The sequence below is a fragment of the Chionomys nivalis genome, chromosome 18 (assembly GCF_950005125.1).
Source record: "Chionomys nivalis chromosome 18, mChiNiv1.1, whole genome shotgun sequence".
Classification (NCBI taxonomy): domain Eukaryota; kingdom Metazoa; phylum Chordata; class Mammalia; order Rodentia; family Cricetidae; genus Chionomys; species Chionomys nivalis.
The window spans coordinates 50242927-50263883 of record NC_080103.1 but is presented as its reverse complement, the minus strand read 5'-3'; the positions used below and the strand labels follow the sequence as shown (position 1 = coordinate 50263883).

General features: G+C 40.4%; 1 protein-coding gene across 1 annotated transcript; it reads right to left on the bottom strand.

Annotated features, from left to right (window-relative positions):
- Positions 1–1693: 1693 nt before the first annotated feature.
- LOC130890051 (guanylate-binding protein 3-like) lies at positions 1694–18022 on the bottom strand. The gene is made up of 11 exons (XM_057793995.1): positions 17973–18022; positions 16792–16993; positions 13188–13315; positions 12414–12523; positions 12022–12218; positions 10889–11134; positions 9763–10043; positions 8121–8333; positions 4614–4716; positions 4128–4321; positions 1694–2380 (listed from the first exon to the last, which is right to left on the bottom strand). The coding sequence occupies exons 2-11, from the start codon at positions 16961–16963 to the stop codon at positions 2162–2164; spliced, it is 1863 nt and encodes a 620-aa protein (XP_057649978.1). The 5' UTR covers positions 16964–16993; positions 17973–18022; the 3' UTR covers positions 1694–2161.
- Positions 18023–20957: the final 2935 nt, after the last annotated feature.

The following is a 20957-nucleotide window of genomic DNA, read 5'->3' as shown; positions in this document are numbered from 1 at the left end:
ACATTCCTACAGGTTTATTGCTTAAGCAATTCTAGAACCTGCCAAGCTGGCAATTAATATAAGCATACAGAGTCCACCCCTTGACAATTTGTTGCACACGCATCATTTTAATTGATTATTTTCCACTCTTTATCCCCATATACTCACAGCATTATAAAATGCAAAAATGAATTCAGTTCACACTCAAAGGTCTTTAACAGTTTCAACACTGCTCATAGTGCAAGTCTTACCTGAGATTCTATTGTAGTAACTTAACTTTGATATATTACAACATAAAAAACTATGAAATTCCAGGACACAGTAGCATAGAATAGACGTTATTATTCCAAAATGGAAAAATGGGAATAGGAACATAGCAAGTAGTGACCATGTCAGAACAAGGTGAATACCCACATAGAAAACTCTAAATTTTGCAGTTCCACATAAGGATGGAATTTGCGATGCAATTCCCTGGGTTCTAAAGAACCTTAGTCGTCCTGTCCCACCAGCTCTGAGACTGTAGAACACCTAGTCTTTCCCTTGTGCTGGATTCATTCCATGACTGTATCTTTCCTCAATGAATGTCCCACCTCCCTAGAATCTCTAACATCTCCACTGAATCCTAGGTATAACCTTTGCAGTCTCATGTGGTGACTTCTGGGAGATCTCCTTTCAAAGACTGATCCTCTCACACATTGACTGCCCTCAACAGTTCTCTAAAAATATGCAGCAAGACTGTATGACTCCCTTAATCTTTCATGCCTGCAAAACTAGTGCCATATTGCTGCTTCTGCCCCCAAGATCTGGTCCTAACTTGAGATGTAGCCAGGTTCCATTGGACCACAGTGGGAAAAACTTCTCTATGCTTTGGTATATGTAGCTACAAAAATAATTTCTAAGATAGTTTGTTGATGTCGTTGTTTTGGTTTTGGTTGCTGTTCTTAAAGTAGGAAACCCTTTCTGAAATATACTCTTAAGACCGGATTCATCTCACAGATTAATTTCTATTTTGTATTTTTATAAGTTGTTGCCTTTGATGGGATTGATTGTGCTTTCTAGACTAACCACTTATCCGAATGAAGAGACTGGGATGTCTCTTTCACAAGGGCAGATATAGCCATTTTTCTTTCCTTGCCTGAATATTTAAAGTTGCTTACACAACTTTTCCTCTGTAAACTTTGTGTTTTCTTTATTTTAAAAACTTCTTTCAGATCTTAATTAAAAGACTCCACAGCAGCCATTGCAAGGTCTAATTGTTGTAGTGTGTTCTGATTTTCCCCACCAAGTACTTCTAAATTCTCATCACAAACACATGCGGTACACAGGGAGAACGCAGCCGACTGTGGCAAGAATGGAGCAAGAATGACCTAGAGTTCCCAGTCGAGTCCTTGTTTCCCTCTGAAATTCAAAGAGCCTAGCCTCCACTGTACATGTTTCTCTCAGCATTCTGGTCTCCCAAATAAAATGTGCATTAAGTTCTGCTGACAGCCTTCCAGGGTTTTCCTATCCCAAGGTTCTAAGTTCATCCATAACTCTACTCCAAACTAGTTCAAAACACTCAATGTCAGGATTCTTGGTCTCTCTAGAAAATAGTAGTGATTCTCCATTTCAAAGACACCTTATGGACCAGATTCCTGTCACATAACAAAGGTGACACAAAAGATTCACAAATTTTAATCTGCACAGTTTTTATTATCAAAAGGCCTAATGTTTTTCTCATACTTTGTCCTAAAATTTATCTACTTGTTAATTTTTACAGGAGTTCTTCACAATGAATTATTTGTATAACTGGGGTACAATTGCCACACTTTTCCATTGGACCATTTTTCTTTTTTACTTACATCCTTTCTAGAAATAATTTCACTATATTCTGACTGGTTTTCCACTTTACTATATAGATTATGTCAATGAAATTTGATTGGATTTATGAATGTCATTTCTTGTATTTTTGAGCCAATGATTTGTATTTTTAATCTTGATTGTAACTGCTAATGAAATGATACTGACTCTCAACTCAAATAAGGTGGTGTCTCTTTGATTATTTAGCAATAGTGGGAGTTCAGACCTCATATATAGCACTGCTTATTAAAGTAGCGCATGCAGTTTTAAAACAAGGCATATAGTTGTGGTATCAAAATAATAGAATCATAGCTTTATCAATCCCTTCCCAGGAACTCCCAGGCTATCTCATAAATGAGCTGAGAACCTTCATCCCTACACCCAATAATTTACCAGCTCCTGGTAAAACAATAAGGAACGCATTGCCAACTGTGTCAAAAATTTGTGCAAACAGTGAGGGTTTGTTTTTAGTTCTCTCAATCTCTTCTCTCAGATGACTTATTTCATTCATTAACATTTCAGACTTCTTTTTAAATCCTTCAACAAGAAGTTCTTCTTGGATCTGTAAAAAAATATCCTCCATTACTCACATGCGGAATTTTGCATTTAACTTTAATTTACATACACTATCTATTTCACTACCACCTAAGAAGGGTCTTTGATATTTTAAGACATTTATACCTAAAAAGAGGAATATCCACAGTTTACACATAAGTAGGGAGAATTTCTCAGGATCTCCCCATGGAGACTGCCCCAATACACACAAAAAATTTCCCTTTTGAAGACAGGTGAACTAAAACTTACTCTCAATTCTAAGGAGGTGTCTCTTTGATTATTTCATGAATTATGGTTATCCTGATCTGCATAGAACACTCTAAGATAGGACATATAGTTTATTTTATATCAGCTTACATGATGAATCAAACAGGCATAAATAAATAGTGCAATTTATGAGATTGTGCCATGTTATATTTTATTCTATCATTTTATTATATTTCATTTTTCAATTTAATTAATTCATCTCTCTTTTTGAATGCATGTGAGCACATGTGTAAATGCATACAAATGTGTATGTTTGTCGGTATCTATGGAGGCCAGAGGTTGATGTCATGTATGTTCTTCAAATGCTTTCTCATTTTTTATTAAATGTATTTTTTTCATTACATGTTTGACTATTTTGCTTACATGTGTATGTACCCTGTGTGTGCCTGCTGCCCATGGATATCAAAACAGCATATCAGATCCCCTGGAATTCTAATTCTGGACAATATAAGTGCCATGTTATTGATGGAAACTAAACCTGGGTCCTTGGCAGGAACAATAAATGCTCTGAGCCAACTTTACAACCTCATTTTAAAGATAAAGTCTCTCCTTAATTCTATAGCTAGTTGATTCTACTGGGCTGGCTAACTAGAAAGCTCCAGGGGTTCTCCTGTCTTTTTTCTGAAGGTCACTGGTAAATGCCATGTCTTCCAGGTTTTTTCCATGGATTCTGAAGATCTGAATTAGTTCCTCATACATGTACAATGAGAACTTCAGTGACTGAGCCATCTCCCCATCCCATCCTCCTCCTCTGTTTTATCCTGGGCTAAAACGCTGTTGTCTGAGGTTTTCTGTCCTACCCTGTTCCCACAATTGTTAAGTCCCAAAACAATCACATAGAGTTATATATTAATGATAAACTGATTGGCCCATTAGCTCAGGCTTCTTATTAACTCTTATAACTTATGTTAACCCATTATTCTTATCTATGTTAGCCACATGACTTGGCACCTTTTTCAGTGGGGCAAGTCACATCTTCCTTATACCTGTGTGTCTGGGCAGGACTGGAGAGGAATGGACTTCCTCCTTCCCAGACTTATCCTGTTCTCATTGACCTGCCTCTACTTCCTCTCTGGTTGTCCTACCTATACTTCCTTACTGGATACTGGCCAATCGGCTTTTATTTAAAATACAATTGACAGAATATAGATATTGTCCCACACCACAACTGATATATTCACAGTAGATGGATCCACCTCATTTTCTTTGAAGAACAAGTCTAGAATCCTAAAGACTATTGGAAAGGGTCAACTGCAGCACAAGAAGACCATCCTAGAAATTCAACAAACAGCAACTCAGAACCCTGGGGACATTATTTATACACTTGAAGTCTAACCCTACACAGATACTGGCATCTTATGTGCTCAGAGCTTCAGTAAGGCCCATATGAACTTTGATGCAACATTCACAGTTTGAAACTGACAGTTCCCTTGTTGGGAAGTCACAGCACCATCTGTCTGGCACTGACACACCCCATCTGCACTCACCTTCAACTTGTGCTCCAACATCTTCTCCTGCTCACCCAGAAGAGTCTCCCTTTCCTTCTCCATCTTCTCTTGAAGTTTAGCAATGTTTTCTCGGAAGCTTCTCTCTTGAGCTTCCATCACTTGCTCTTGCTCCTCCTGTTTCTGTCTCAGCAGCTCTCGTTCCTTCTCAGCCACCTCCTTCTTTGTCCTCTCAGCTGTTCCACAGATGGTCGAGAGAGGAAAGAAATCAAAGTCAGAATGTAGCTATACTATCCAGGGCCCAAAGGGAAACCTGTGAGTACTCCCATTAGCCAGGCCAGCAGCATCAACGGTTCCTAACACGATGTAAAGGCACCAATTAACTGGACACAAAATACAACACCAACACCCTATGTGTTTGCACATCTAGGAGAGGTCAAACACACAGCAGGAGGAAACTCCTGTCCACCAGTCAGAGGGCTTTGCATAATGCACCCTCTTCTCTAACAGTTGGACACTCTACCCTACCTGCTATGGCCTTCTGTCCATCTGTAAGGGCTTTGTCTGACTTCAGGATGGAATTCTCTACAGTACCCTGTGACTGTAGGAAGCTCTTGAGAACCTCATTTGCCTGGAGACCCAAGAAGAGAAAATATAATTTAGGCAGAAAAGATTAAGTCTTCTGCTGAGGTATTTATTGAAAAATAAAACTACTAATTTGTTGAATCCTGTCTCACAAGGTCCATTTAATTCCAAGGCCATAATCACATTCTGTTTAGGGTGTGTCCCCCTGGAGCCACACAAAACAAAACATCCAGGTGACTTGCCTCCTCTTTTTTTCCTGCGCTCCAGGATCGCTAGAACCCTGGGTTTGTAAGTTCTCTTTCTTCTGTTTATTAAAAGCTGAATCTATTATATTAAACGGTTCTGGTTAATTCTAAATACCAATTGACCACGCCCCAACAATTGGCGCCAGAACGTGAGGTTTTTGCCTCCGCCTTCGAGCCTCCAGTCGCCGCAAGGCTGCTGGGAGCCAGCGACCTCTCTCGCCGGGGCCTCCCTCCCCTCCACACAGCCCAGAGCTGCCCTCTGTTCATGACCTCTCCAGTGCTGCTGAAAGAAGCATGACTCGGCTTGAGCCCCTGCTATTGCTGAAACAGGAAATCTCTACAGCACATCGTAGCAAACAGCAAAAAGCTGTGTTAATCTCTCTCTCTCTCTATCTCTCTCTCTCTCTCTCTCTCTCTCTCTCTCTCTCTCTCTCTCTCTCTCTCTCTCTTTTAAAGCCCTCTCAGGGTTTTAAGTGGATTTAGTCCATCACGTTGGAGTGCCAAATGTAGAAAGAATGGCGGGCTGAGTCCCGCCACCCAGCTAGCTTTACCCAAAATAATTACATGGAAACTGTATTCTTTTAAACACTGCTTGGCCAATTATCTCTAGCCTCTTACTGGCTAGTTCTCACATCTGATTAACCCATTTCTAATAATCTGTGTAGCACCACAAGATGGTGGCTTATTGGGAAGGATCTTAACTTGCGTCCATCTTGGAGAGGAGAGCTATAGTGTCTGCCTCACTGCCTTCTTCCTCCCAGAATTCTGTTCTGTCCACTTGACCTATCTAAGTTATGTCCTATCAGGCCAAGCAGTTTTCTTTATTAATTAACCAATGAAACAACAGATAGACAGATGACCCTCCTCATTCACTATGTCTTATAGCTATATGTTCATATCTCTTAATGAATGTCTCACTTTTTTCTCTATTCTCAATCACAGTATCATTGGTCCCCAGTTGGTACAACTATTTGGGAAGGATTAGGAAGTGTGGACTTGTTGGATAAAGTGTGTCACGGGGGTGGTCTCTGAGATTACAAAAGTCCACATCAGTCTCGGACTCTTTCTCTGCCTGTTCCCTGTGCACAGAATGTGAAGTTCTCAGCTCCAGTGCCTGTCTGCTTCCCACCATGATGACTACGTATTACTCCTCCAAACTGTCTTAAGTACCACGTTGGGCTGCCATAAGTCATGAACCATCTTTTTGGGCTAACTTTTGCCACAATCCTAGGTGCAGCATTTTTGTATGTTCCAGGTTAGGGGCATGAGAATTAGAACTGCTAGGTAAGAGGCACAGAGAAGAAAGAAACAGAGACATGCAGGATAGTAATAGAAAGGCAACTCAGTAAACACTGAATGATGAATTTTGAGTGATGAGTTTGCCCACATTTATTTTTCATACACTTTTATGCCCTGATACAAAGGGGGGGGCGAAAGAAGGCAAAAGACTGCTTTAACGTGATACAAAGGAAAACAAGTACTGTTATTTGTTTCAATACTTTAGACATTGATCTATTATTTCCTGAGGAAAGTATTGGATGTTTGGGGAAATAAACACACCATAGACCAAGTGTCCTGTAGGCAGCCACTCCCTAAGTCAAACCTCCTATTTCAAAAGAAGGAGAAGAAGTATGCTTGAATTCTATGACCTTCGATTAGGGTGGAGCAGATCTACTTCTATGAGCCATCTTAATGTCCAAAGCCTTCAGGCAAGGTGGAATAGGCTCACATTTTTGGGTCTCCACACAAAACTACAAGTTAGTCCCCATTAGTTACTTTCCTTTATAAGACTAGCCTTGGTCATAGAGCCCCTCCAAAGCCATAGAACAGTAATAATACAGTTAATATTTGTTTGTCTTTCTTTGTTCCTCTCTCTCTCTCTCTCTCTCTCTCTCTCTCTCTCTCTCTCTCTCCATGATGCCACTGAAAGTGAGCCACAACATGCAGTATTTGTCTTCCTGTGCCTGGCTTATTTCCATGAATATACTGTCTTCTAGATCCATTCATATTTCCACAATTGGCAGCATTTTTAAGGCTGAATAGTGATTCATCATATGGATATGAAATAGATAGTATATAGATGATAGACAGATGGAGAGATAGATAGATAGATAGATAGATAGATAGATAGATAGATAGATAGATAGATAATAGATAGATAGATATGCTAAATAGACAATATAATATGATGTACTTTTATTATTAAGTAGCAAAAACAACACGGTCATTGCATAAAAACAGATATATAAACCAATATAAGACAACTGAGAGAACAAGACATAATGAAATTACATCTCTGTATTGTATTTTCCACTTAAAAGAACTAAAAATGAATTAAACCTAAGACCTGGTATTTTAAAGTTCTTAAAGCAGGGAATAGATGAAAAATGTTTGAACAAAAGTTGGGGGGCAGTCATATAGCATTAGATTCATGAGGGTGTTTTAGATTTAGTACCAAAATCATAGACAAGCAGTTAAATGAGACTATAGCCAACCATAAACTTCCTGTACAGTAAAGGAAGCACTAGATCATATCAAATGAGAGAAAATGTTTGCAAGCCATATACTGATAAGGAGTTAAAATATGAAGATAATGAAGAACACAAACAGTACAAAAGGGAAAACTAGCATGCTTAAAATAACATGCAATTGCCCTGAATTATAATTTTCAAAATAAGAAATTCAAATGGCCAATAAGCATTTGTACTCAGTTTTACTAATCATTCATGAAATAACAAACTAAAACCACAATGAGGTGTCATCTCGCTCTTGTGGCCATGCCTAATATTAATAGGCTCAGACATTTTGATTGAGTTTCCAAAAAACTTTGTAGATCTCTTAGTGAAATGAAAACTAATTAAAGACATTATACATAACAAAATAAAGATTCCTCAAAAACAGAATTCTTAGATTCTGTTGGCTGACCTGCCAAATCTACCAATGAATGGTCATGTGGACCTAGGAAATGTGTTCGGGCACTGGCACATCACACTTGTGAGAGTGGGAAGCAGAGCTACTTAGTTTATAGATCTTGAAAAGTAAACTGGTAATCTAGCCAAGTCATCCTGAAATGATTCTTGTGCCAGAACTGAATGTTCAGGGTCGGCCAACCATGAACTCATCTTCACCTTGATTAGTTACACCAGAACCTAGTAGCTACCACTCTAGCCGAACTCTGTAAGCCATTGTTTCTGTCATTTCTCACCTTTACTCCCTTCCGGGGCACTCGCTCATAGTTCTGCTCCACCTTCTTCCTGGCCTCTATGTAGAGACTGTGTCCGCCAGGAACAGAGAAAGCTCCACTTGAGACACTCATCCTCAGGGACTCTGCAAGCTTGTCCAGCTCAGCCTGGCAGTGACTGACAGATGCTGTTTCATTCTGTTGCATGAAAGCTTCCTTCCTTTCTTCTATGACAGCCTGCAGGGCAAGAGGAGAAGGAATAACAGAACTGTTACAAGTAAGGTGTGGTGGTTTGAAAAAAAAATGGTCATAGGGAGTGGCACTAATAGGAGGTGTGGCTTGTTGGAACAGGTATGGCATTGTTAGAGGAAGCATATCACTGTGGAAGTGGGCTTTGAGGTCTCTGATGCTCAAGCCCCACCCAATATCACAGTTTACTTCCTGTAGATCAAGATGTAAACCCTCTGCTATTTTTCCAGGACCACATCTTCCTGCATGCTACTATGCTTCTCACCATGATGATAATGAACTAAACCTCTGAAACTATAGGAAACCCTCAATTAAATGCTTTCCTTTTTAAGAGTTGCTGTGATCATGGTCTCTCTTCACAGCTATACAAACCATAAGAGAAAAGGTACTACTGTGATTATTCTGAATGAATCAGTAAGACAGCCCCAGAGTGGACTGGGAAAGGAGGAGGGTCAGGAATTCCAACCTAGTTAACTCTGTGTGTTAATTTCTGGAAAGTCTGTCAGCTTCCTTGGGTTCATACCCAGCATCTGGGTATGAAGACATAAGACTATTTCCTCTGAAAATGGAGGTTGGTGTAGCAAAAAAACCAATTCTTCAGAGCTGAGAGAACTGTACTCGTAGGAGAGTTTTGAACACTCATGAATTTTTCAGTCATAACTTAAGCGTTGGTATGCTAGAACATGTGTGTTTTGTTTCTTTATGTATTTGTTTGTGCTCGTAAGTGATAATCCTAATTAATTTCCTCAATATGAACTAAAAGATTTTTGTCCTTCAAGGTTCAATGTCAGATAAATGGAAGACCAGAAACTCTCAGGGAAGCGGCTTTTGGTCTGATAGGTCATGGTAATCCCCTGAGAGTTGTTTTCTGGCGCCAATGCTCTTATCACCCTGGGCTGGTGACTGTGGTGGACAGTAATCCTATGGTGACATTATATTACATAACATAAGGAGATCTAGCCACCCAAACCCTTCAGAATGTAAGTTTTGACTGTTTGTGGCTGAAAAAGAAATCAGAACAACTAGAAAAATAGAACACAGTGATTCCTTGTGTTTTGCTAAGGGAAAATCTTTGGCCCAGACCTATATATCAGTGTTAAATCAGTCAGAGAGCACATTTTCTGTTTTCAGTGCATCAAGCAGAGACCCACATACTCTTGCTTCACCTCTCTTTTGAACTTTGAAATAATGAAATGCACGCTGTCTCAAGGCACTAAGTACATGATGTCTTGTTTCATAGCAATAAAAATAATAAAATGTTATTGCTTCAAGAAAGGGAAAAGTCTAATGCAGAGAGTTAAGTTTTCCATAAAAATTTCAATGAGAAAGATTCAGACCTTGAGATTTAAAAAAGTGGAGTCTAAGGGTTGTATCAGAAGGGCAAGGATCAGGCAAGCTAAGTGCTAGGATGTGTTACCACCAGTCTCCTCTGGAACTCTTGCTCATCGTCCTTGAAGGAGTGATCCATGAAAACAGCAATGGCTTCCTTCTCACAGTCTACATGTACATCCAGAAGCTCTTGGAGAGTGTCTGTTGGGAGCCTCAGTTGCTGGGCCATCTGCTCACTGTAATGATCAGCTGCCTTCTGCACAGCTGCCGAGTTCTCACGCTGAGCCAGGGTCATCACTGCATTCTCCAAGCAAGGCACAGTCCCACTCTTGATGGCATCCAAGTAGGTCTTCACCAGAGTCCCCAGTCCTAAGAAAAATATCATTAAGAACTGGTACATTCTCACTAATTATTATTTACAAGTTTTAGGCCCAATGTTATCAAAAGCAACAAAATTCTATTCAACAGGAATTTCTCTTCTCTTCTAACCTCTTCCGTATCTTTCGTTCTCTTTTCATGGCCTCTCAGAATCAATAGCTATTTAATAAAACTGACTTCTTCCTTTGCAGTTTCCAAATTCAATGCACTAAAAATAATCACTGATTCTAACTAAGAGGTTTCAAGACTTTTTTGGAGGGAAAAAAAATACGCTACCAAATAATTAAAAGTGTGTTAGAATAAGAAAGCAAATTTCATTTTTCGTGAGATCAAGTTCCAAATGAAAATTCAAGTCCCTTCAGAAAAAAAGTCAAAAGTTTGAAGACAGAATACAGAACATGAAACCAAGTATGAGCCCATTTGAGCAGAGACAAAACATGGTTACACAGGCAGAATGTCTATGGCGCTTAGAATATTTAAACTTGTTTCTCTAATTGAATGGGACCCTTGACCTGCTGTGTTCTGACCAGTGTCAGCCCAAAAGTAATCTGTATAGTCAAACTGAATCACTCTTCCAGGGGGACTCAAGTTATCTTGCAGATTTCTGTCCACTCATCTGGACATCATTATAGTAATTCCTGTGTAACACAAGCTAGACTTCAATAAACACTCATATACAGAAAGTTCAAGTATGAAACTCGTATTTGTGATCTGAACATTTGCTTCCTCCATATTCTTTTATGTAATCATACAAACAGTTTCAATACCACAAAAGAATCATCGCTTCATTGCATGTTCTAAGCCACAGGAACGTGGCTGCTACAAAAGAAACTCACGGTTTCCTGTGACAGTAATCCCCCCTCTCAGCGTCTTGATCTTTGCATTGGTGAAGATGTAGGAACAGAACTTTTTTGATTCTACCTGGAAATTCCATTCCAGTTCATTTTCTGGAACTTTTTCAATTTGAGATAGTAAACTTTTGTCTCTTGTAGGCCGGTCAAAGACAAAGCACCTCCGTACTGGAAAGAAATATCTGATACATTCTCTAGTGGTGTTGGACTTTTGGACTTTGGGATTGTTTCCTGTAAGAGAGGGGGGGCACTCAGTGATGGGGCAGCTGGAAGATAAGATGATTAAAAACTTTCCAAGAATGTTTTCCAGGCTGCAGCTCCAGGACATCTGAATGACTGTGCCAACAGCTTTAAAGTAACGAGTGCATTTGGAGACCTCACTACTTTGCCATTACATTGGACTTGACATTCTTTTGCAGAGACTCTCAATGACATAAATTAGTTACTTAACATCAATATTTCTCTAAATAATAGATAAATGAATAACAATATTGATTCTAGGTACTTATCTGTCCCACTAAACATAATACATGTAATGAATTTGTAATGTTAACATGCCATCATATTGCATCAGGCAAGAAGGTGAAATTTCAGTGAATAATGAAGTATTGCACATTAGTGGAGACATACATCTTCTTCCCCCACCCCCATGCACTAAAAGAAATCCATGACAAGGTATAACTATTTGAGCTAGTAAAACATTCAAGTGAGAAAAATTTTTTAAAATATTGTCAGTAGATTTCCCTGTAATTTTAAGGTTTTTTTTCACTTATTTATTTGATGAACCAGTTTTTCTCAAAATAGGCTATGAAAAACAATTATATTAACAAATAAATAAGGCTCAGGAAGTAGCCTTGACTGTAATCCTTATCTATTTTTGTTTCTGTTTTTCATTGTAATACTAAAAGTACTTAATATGATATATTCTAAGATAAAGTAAGTTTAAATCTTAACTCTGAATATTTTCAAGTAATAATGATTGCCAAAATTATGGCTATGTGCCAATTGTCATGACCATTAACAAGGGTTTCAGTGCAGTCTAAAGTAGAGATGTCAAGTGCTGAACAGCGTTTAGTGAAGTCTACGTCCCTGTTGAAACTTCCCTTACGCAATGATACCTGGAATCAGCTTCAGGGCATTCTCCAGGTACTCATCTGCTGTGATAACGCGTCCATCTAACTTCAGCTCCAGAGTGAAATCCCGAACAGTCCAGACAAAGTCCGGAAAGAAGCTCACAAACTCACTAGAGTCCTTTACTTCATCCTCTCTGGGGCTGGCCTTTGCCCGGATTAGTTGTGTTAATTCAGTCACATAACTGGAATTGTAGCTAAGGACATGAAACAAAACACCTTCTAGATATCATGTCGTATCAGTTATTAAAACTATTCCCCTTTGTCCTGTGTCCACTCAAATTCAACCAAGACTTTTTGACTTGGACAAGAGAACAAGAAGTAAGATGCCTTCATCCTAAACTTAAGGGAACATGTTAGTTTGGTCCGTGAAAGGATACTGCAGCTGCTCCAGGGCCTGGTGGTTGATGGTGTTCATGCTGTTGTAGACAAAGGTGCTGCTTAAAAGCACAGCCAAAGCAAAGATCCATGAGTCATTCTTAGGGTCACCCTAGAGGACACATGAGGACATGGGTATTTAAGAGTATAATATTCATTCATTCATCCAAATGGTCCTTCATTCTTTCAGATAAATTATTAGTGGATCTGAGAGAAATAATAAAACCTGAACACAATTCTACATCCAATCATCATTGCTCACTCTTACACTGATCCCTCTCAATGTATAGCTTGTTTAGCTAAGTTACCTGACAGAGGTGGGCTATAAGTCAGTGGTAGGAAGCTGAACAGTCATGCGCAAGGTTCTGGATTTGGCTCCCAGAACTGACTGATAAAATATTCAATGCATATAGAACATTTCCTAGGTGCCTGGAACACAGCAGGTAATGACAAGCAGGCAGTTACGCCTTGATGAGTTTTGTCACAATTATAGACACAGATCTTATTCAGTTAAGTACAATTCATCACTGTGCTTCTGACAAAATGCAGAGATACATTTGGTGACTATCGGTTTCCATATAGTTGCCTTCTAGAAGATGAATTACTACAATAGCAAAAAAGTATGCCGACATATACATACGACCACAGTAACACTGTCTGCCAGAAAGAGTCAAAATTATTAATAACAAAACAGCATAGAAAAGCACATAAAGAGGATGAGTTAATCTGAGAATTTAGAGCAAGAAATCATTACATCTGGTAAGATTCTTCCTTACCTTTTCTATATCACCAAGACCCTCTGTGTCCAGAAGGACCAGGGTATGGGTTGGCTTGGTGGGGTGAGGCACACACCACATCCAGATTCCCTTGGTTTCAGACTGCACTGTGGAACCCAAGGAAAAGCCTGAAAGGAAGAGCAATAAACAGAAAAGGTCAGAGCAGGAAGACCAAGGTAGTTGAATGCTGAGAATATTTAGCAAGCAGCAAGGAAAAGATGTGTTTTTATTTCAGCAAAGACCATGAATTCAGTCCATAAATAATACTCTCCCAAGAAATACTTGTGCCTTCTACTTACCTCATTCTTCCAACTTTTCAAAATGGATTATGTTAAAGGATAAGTTTAGACTCTGTTAATTCTAGTAGTTATATATGAGTTTAAAAAATTTTGTGTCCTCTTATTTCTGGTAGAGTCCAACCACTGGAGCACAGGAGTCAACGGCCACCTAGCAGGCCTTGCCTTCACTCACTTGTACTCTCGTGAGGTACAGTGCACCCGAGATTTATTTCTCATATTGGTCACAGTTCCTTTCATGGAGTTCCATCCAATGTTTCTCATACCACATGTTGACACTCATTTTTACCTGCTTCTTTGGAGGGAGGAGCGATTAATTCCTACCTGGTCATTCATATTGCGACTTGTCAAGTGCTTGCTCACACCTGTTAGCTCCCTTTGTCCTCCCTGCATCACTGTGAACAGTACCACCATTCCATATCCTTCAGTTACCTCGTGAATGCATGGTATAGTTTGGATGTGGAATATCAACCAAAGGCTCATGTGTTCAAGGCTTGCTCCACAGAATGCTGAAATGATTGATTGTGTAAAAACATTAAGAGATGAGGCCAAGTAGGAGGTCTTTGAGTTATTAGGGGTGTGCCTTTAAAGGAGAGTGTAGAACACTGTCTCTTAAGTATTGCTGTTGTTTTGTTATTGTTGTTTTCTTCATGCCACGCTTGAAACCAATAGAGCAGCATGGCTCTGTCACGCGCTCCCTGATAAAGTTCACTACGTTCCCCCACCAAATCCAAAAGCACTGTGACCAATTATCCAGGAAGTGAAGCCTCCAGCAAAGACAGCCAAAGCAAACCTTTGTCTTTGTCATTGATTTTTCCCATACTTCAGTCATCATAGTGGACATCTGACTGGCATCGTAGGCCATCATGCCAAGCCCCTGATGGGAATAATAGCTTTTGCCTTTGGTTTTGTTTGGTTTGGTTTTGATGCCCCTTCCTCCCTTAGTTTATTCATCTGTTGAGCTCTGTGGCTATCGCCTTATCAATGTGGAATAATCTAAGGGAGAGAGAGGAGCCAAGTGACACCTTGTTCTTTATTTTCAAAAGTTTAAACCCACAGTTTAAACTTCTCAAAACCAGTGGACAGTGGGCTGTGTCTGTTGCTCCCAGACTTTGCCCATCTGCCATTCAAAACACTTTCTTCCCCCAACCAAGAAGAGAAACAGGTGGCATATAATTCCTAGTATGCCATGGTTCAGCATTGCCACACTCTACAGGAGAAACGGTAAAGTCTGCCTTTCTGCAGACTTCTGGACCTGACTTCTGTTGAATCACATGGAGAGAGACTGCTGCCTGAGCAACTGTTGTAAACATGGTAAATGTGATAGGAGACCATTTTTTCAGTCATGTGGGTAAAGTATTTCAAAGTGAGTCACCCACAGAGATAAAGAGTGACATGAACCTGTTTCTGGACATTGGTTGGGAACTAATCTCCTTCTTTACTACTGTAACATTGGAAAGTATAAATATAATCAAGAGCTCTAATGGCAAATTATCTTAGCTACCAACATTGAGTAGAAAATGAAAGCAATACTGTTGAAACTTCCCAGTCTAAAACCCATGTCTTGGGGCTCTCAAATGCACATGACTCAAAAGTTTATAAAGTTATTCAATCCAGAAAAAGAAAAATACCTCCCCCAATTGATGGTCAAGAGTTCCTCTAATAGAAAGATAAAGACAAATGGGTTGTGTGGGAGGCAGAAGGACCGAAAGCAGAAAGGGTTGAAAGGGGAGGAAAGTTGAAGGACAGAGGAGAAGGGGAAGCAGGTAACCAGAGGGAAGATAGGAGGAAAGAAAGAAGGTAGGAAAGGGGATGAGAGAGGAGGAACCCTGGAGAGATGCATCCAGATGAAAAGTTTTGCAGTCAAGTTTAATCAGAAAAGGTACTGAATCACTGATGCATAAACTAAGAAACATATTAGGAAGAATGCTGCCTGTGGGCTTTTTAAAAATGAAAACATCAAACAGAATCATGAGAAGAAAGAAGAGACAACTTAGTAGGGAAAACAGCATCCTTTACAAACTAGGAAATAAAGGTCAAGATGCTCAACATAATTTTAGTAGGTTAAGTAGCATACAACTGTGCAGTGCATAGGTCAGAAAAATTAAAGATGTATCTTATGTTCCTGACATTAGGGGACATGTGTGGAATGCTAGGAATAGCACCAGTGTTCATCAACAACAAATGGATAAGTGGTATGGTATCCCCAGACAACCACATGCAATAAAGTGGTAGAAATAAACTGGGGATATGTATGACAATTACAGGACACTCAGTGTCTTCCTCTGACCTGTGGATATGCACATGATACACATACTTGTAAACACACAAGATCATATACTCCCTTACACACAAAGAAAGAAAGAATGAACATATTCTCTATAAATGAAAGTATCAAGGAGCTGCAGAGAGTATGTGAGAGAGCATGATTTGTGTTCATGTGGTTAATAGAGTTTTATTTCCAATATCTAATATTTGATCTGGGTATTGATCTGGATGCTCACTTCATATTCATTAACTCCATTGTCAATAATTCATAAAAAGTTTTGCTATAATAATGAAGCCAGTCTCAGAAAGACAATCGTGTTTCCTCTGATTTCAGCAGATACCTCAAGTCTGTGTAAAGAGGACAGGAAAGTGGAAGGGGAATTGTATTAGGAATGAAGGAGACTGGTGGGCAGGAGAGAGAGGAAGGAAAAAAGGAAAGATAACTGGGGGAGATCTGCTGAAACATACATCCATGCATTAAAATGTCTGTATGTAGCACATTACAGCAAAATAACAAACAAAGTATGAAAAAGTTTGTCTTGAAATAAAAAAAGAAAAGAAAGGAAAAAGGAAAAACACCAAAGCCGAACCCCAGAGATTGGATACAGCTCAGTTAGGATTTTGGATATATAAGAACCCTACTACACATCCTTCTTCATTCCATCTCATTTGTTCGCCTGTTTGTTTGTTTTTATAGACCAGGTGAAACAATATTCACACTTGAAATGTTCTTGTAGCTTGAGCAAAGACACAGGAGGAAGAATGGGGGCTCTTGACAGAGTTCAGCTGTTGATCAAGTCAGAGTAGAGGGAGTCAAGAGGAATTTTAAGGTGGATCTTTTGATAAAGTTGGGGAACAATCATTATACAGAAGAATGTGATCTTTTCCCATAGTTTATAAATTATAAATTTGAAGATAAGAATGGGGAATTTTCATCCATGAGAGGGACTGGACTCTTCCTTGATGAGCTTAGAAAAGTGTGCTCTACCACCTACCACTGGTCCAAGGAAATGGTCTCCATGCATCAGAAGCACACTCACCATGGTTCTGTCCTGCAAGACGGTTCATGAGGTAGGACTTCCCTGTCCGGTATAAGCCAACAATGGCCACCACCACCAGAGGCTGAGATATCTTCTCAAGAATGCTTATAGCCTCCGGGTTTACCGTCAGCTCTTCTTTCCAGTTTCGCACCAGACAAATGGGTGTCTCCATGGTCCACTGAGATGCCCCGGCACCCTGTAACTGAGAGCAATCACTCCTTGAGATTCACGGTCTAAAGGTCATCGTCATTATTCACGGCAGATGCATCAGCTTTTGTTTGTGCACCACATATATCAATTTCTGTGTGTTTCTATAGGGAAAAAAATGAGCTTAGCATTTCAAAGCCTGTTACAGTACTTAAAATACAGTATCTTACGATTCTTTCTCGAACTATACAAAGGATTGTTTTGTTTTTTAAAGAATAAAATGAGGAAAACAAAAGACTGATATATGAGTCCCGAATGCACTCAGGTTTTGTAGAAAGTGGAGCAAAATGCACATAAAAAACTTGCAAAGTGGGTAGGAAGATTTCCTGGCATTCTAAAAGAATGAAGTCTCAGTATGTGAAATTTACTGAGTACTGGCCATGTGTTGGACACTGTCTTGGGTGACTAATATCAAGGAGTAAACAAAATGCGAGCAAATTCCTGCCTTGGTGACTCTCTACTCAAATGTGAGAGATAATTGTAGAGAATGCGCGCGCGCGCACACACACACACACCTACCTTAGAAGAAAATGAGTAGAGAATGAGGTAGGGACTTTGGAAGCCGGCTTCAGATGTATGTAAACTGGGACCGACTCAACCAAAATAAAATGAAGCCTCTTGGTGACATCTTTGAGGACAGATGTCTACCTTCAGGAAAGCATTGAGGGCACAAGGAAGGAACTTGGGAGAAGCTACCCCACCAAAGAGCCGCTGCAGGACTGTCGGGTTTGACTCCTGGATCCCAGACAGTGCAGTGCTTCCTCTCCAAGTTCTCTCCAACAAGAATGAGACATAATATTCTCAGCCTCCCAAACCAAGAGTTCTGAGAAAAGCAGCGCATGCACCGTTGGGACGCCAGGAGGCGCTCTGCACCGGGCGATACACCGCGGAGTCGCTTGTGTGGTCTACCCTAGAATAGAGTGCGCCCTGGGAATTTCTTCCAGAGGTTGAGTGAAAGGCTTAGGAAGACTCACCAGCTCTGGCGCGACAGCAGGGACCAATCCTCAACTGACTAGGCTCCTTAGCTGGATTGTCTTCCTGCTTCAGGCTCCTTGGCACAGCCACTCTTAGAAGCTGCAAAATTACAGCCACCCAGACGGAAGCTGAGACAAAGAGAAGTGAAATCGAAACCATGCTCCTTTCCTGGTAAATCAGTAGCTGAGGGACTAAACAAGATAAGAGTTTGCAGCCTGAGCTGAGCTGAGCAGAGCTAGAGGAATTTCCCAGATTCCTCTGGACTTTCTGAAGGTACCGCGATCTCACAGACTGAGCATTGCTCTGTCCACTCCACAGCACGTAAATCAGATAAAATTAACCCAGAAGTGATGGTTCACACCTGCAAGCCTGGCAGGCAGGAGGCTGTGTCTGGAGCCTGGGCAAGAGAGTGAGTTCCAGACCCTGTCTCAAAGAAACAAAGCAAAACCAAAATCAGATAAAATTATGCATGTGCCACACTGCTGACCCATGCAACTCTTGGAACGACTCAGGTTACACCCCGAGTGCTTAAGAAATAAATAAGCTTCAGGAACCTAGTAGAAACCCCATGTATTGTCGCACAAATGTGTATGTGGACCAGCTAGCACGTAAGAAAGACTCAGTGATTCAGTAGATGGGGCTCCCAGAGACAGATTCAGGCTTTCTTGGAGAGAAAAACAATTTAAGTTAGTGCTATACTTGAAAAATGACAGTGAGGTGGGGTGGGGTGGGGTGGGAGGTGGGAGTGGGAATGAGTTCCCTTTTATTTATTTGCTCTATTGCAGATTGATTTCTTATTTTTATTATCATGATAGGTATTTGTTGTTTGGGGGCTGTTTGGTTTGGTTTGGTTTTTATTTTCTGTTCTTATAAGAAACAGGGTCTTATAAAACCTAAGCTGTCCTCCAGCCTGGCAGAGAATCAATGGATGGCTTTGAACTCCCGATCCTCTGGCCTCCACTTTCCAAGTGTTGAGATTTCAGGCATAAGCCATTTCAGGTGATTGCATGAGGTGCTCAGAATTAAACCCAGGTTTCTATGCCTGGTAGGCAAGGATACCAACAACAGAGCTACCATCTCAGCCCCTTCGAACTATTTCTTTTCAATTTGTGACTTGATGACAGAATTTCATTCTTCGTTGGGAACTTCCTACTCCAAACCCTCTTTAGTCCCACTTACAAAGGAAGAGGTTATACAGGAAGACTGCTGGTTTTTCCCAGGGAACTCGTTCCATCACCGCTGCCCAACAGGAGAAAGCAGAAAGGCACAGCATACACATCTGTCTGTGGTGCTTTCCAGAGAGCACTACCAATCAGCCATTGCCAGTCAGTGTGCTGGGTCCCTTGGCCTCTTGGATCTAGACAACTGCATCCACAGTGTGGCCTCCTCCTTCCCCTCCACACATTGCAGAACACTGGGGAAATGATCCCTCTCGGATGGAGCAGGAGAGAGCTGCACCAACAGAAAACAGTCCAAACCCAGGCTGTGTATCCTTGCCAATGCAGATGGCTGGATTTCCCCCATCCAAAGCAGCCCTTCCTTCCCCTTTTCCTGTATTACCTACCAGTGGGCAAGGGAAATAGAAGCTGAAGCTATGTCCTAACATAAACCTGCTTCATTGAGGAAGTCAAAGATGAATGTTCAAGCTCAAGTCCTTGATATTTTTACCTTCTTCTTATTTAAAAAAAAAAAAAAGGTCTTGAATTTCTTTAAAATGATTATCTGCTGTCAGCTCCACATTCAGTTCTTTGACCAAGGCTTCCATTGTAGAAAACGATGAGGCTGTGAAGACAGCCCTATACTCCCAGAGCAGTTTGCTTGGGAAGGAGAACACATGACTCAGTCAAGTCTGTCCATAGAGTTAACAATACTGGGTTGTTCCTTCTCTGCCCCAGTTGACAAGAAAAGTTCTCCGTGTGCTCCCCTCCACACTTTCTAGAGACTTCCCAGACTACTCTTTCTTTTTCAGTACCATTGTGTATCCCTAACCTTAATCTACAAATCCAAAACTTCAAATCCCCCCAATTGCTGGTGGCCATGTCAGAGAAGCAGCAGATGGCAATTGAAGTTCAAGGTCTTGAGGACCCACTGTTAGGGTCCTCAGGAAGTCCTGAAAAAACTGCCAGACTCGATGCTATCAGCAAGAGCAGGTATTATCTAGAAGAAGGTACTACCTAGAAGGTAAAGTGTACTGGGGCCGCACCTCCAACAAAAAGCAAAATGGTGACCACACATCAGACAAAGAGGCAAAATAGTCTCCTTTTAAGCACAACCAAAGGAATTTTAAAAGCAGTGTAACATTCTTCTTTGGATTGGCTTGCGGAAGTGACAATCATATTAGTACATTTCTAGTTGGTTAGGGCTGTCAGAGGTAGGCTAAGACTGTAGTTTCTCCATTCTAGGGTCGATCTGGACAAATCCTAAGCTTCTCCTTATTTGGTTATACCTGTAGGGGAGGAGGGACAGGAGTTGACCCAGGCATACTTGCCTCATACAGTGTCAGGGATATTGGTGATTGCTTGCCTTTTGTTTGTAAACTGAGACCTAGTTCTTAATAGGGTTATTAGGAGCCACTCATGGTATTTACCTGACCCTCCTACCAGAATCTTGGTTACTCAAGGCCCCTGATACCACAGGTTACAGAATGTCTTTTGCTTCTGTTGCTGCTATCTTTCTGTGGTATCTGGCATAGTTGAATGGGTGTGGTGAGATTCCAGATGGCCATGATGTGATGTGTTTAATCTCATGGAAACATCCAGTTGAACTGGGTATTTTTACTTGTGGATTATCATAAAGATACCTCCTAAGGTGTACTGTCTAACTGATAATAATAATATTAGCACTTCTCTCACTTTCGCCACCTTTTATTAATAAAACTCTTAAAGTGGGTTTTATTGTATATCTCGTGGTCAGTTCTTATGCATAGTAATAACGCAAAATTCTTAAAGGCGTTTCAGATTATTACTATTCTTGCTTTTTCTGAT

Bases quoted from the DNA above. Each gene is read 5' to 3' on its own strand.
- LOC130890051 (XM_057793995.1), bottom strand. From the start codon at position 16,963: ATGGAGACACCCATTTGTCTGGTGCGAAACTGGAAAGAAGAGCTGACG. The intron at 12,219-12,413 runs GTATCCTTTCAC...CTACAATTCCAG, and splicing joins CAGGCCCTGGAGCAGCTGCA to TTATGTGACTGAATTAACAC. The intron at 2,381-4,127 runs GTGAGTGCAGAT...ATTTTTTTACAG, and splicing joins TGTTGGAGCACAAGTTGAAG to ATCCAAGAAGAACTTCTTGT.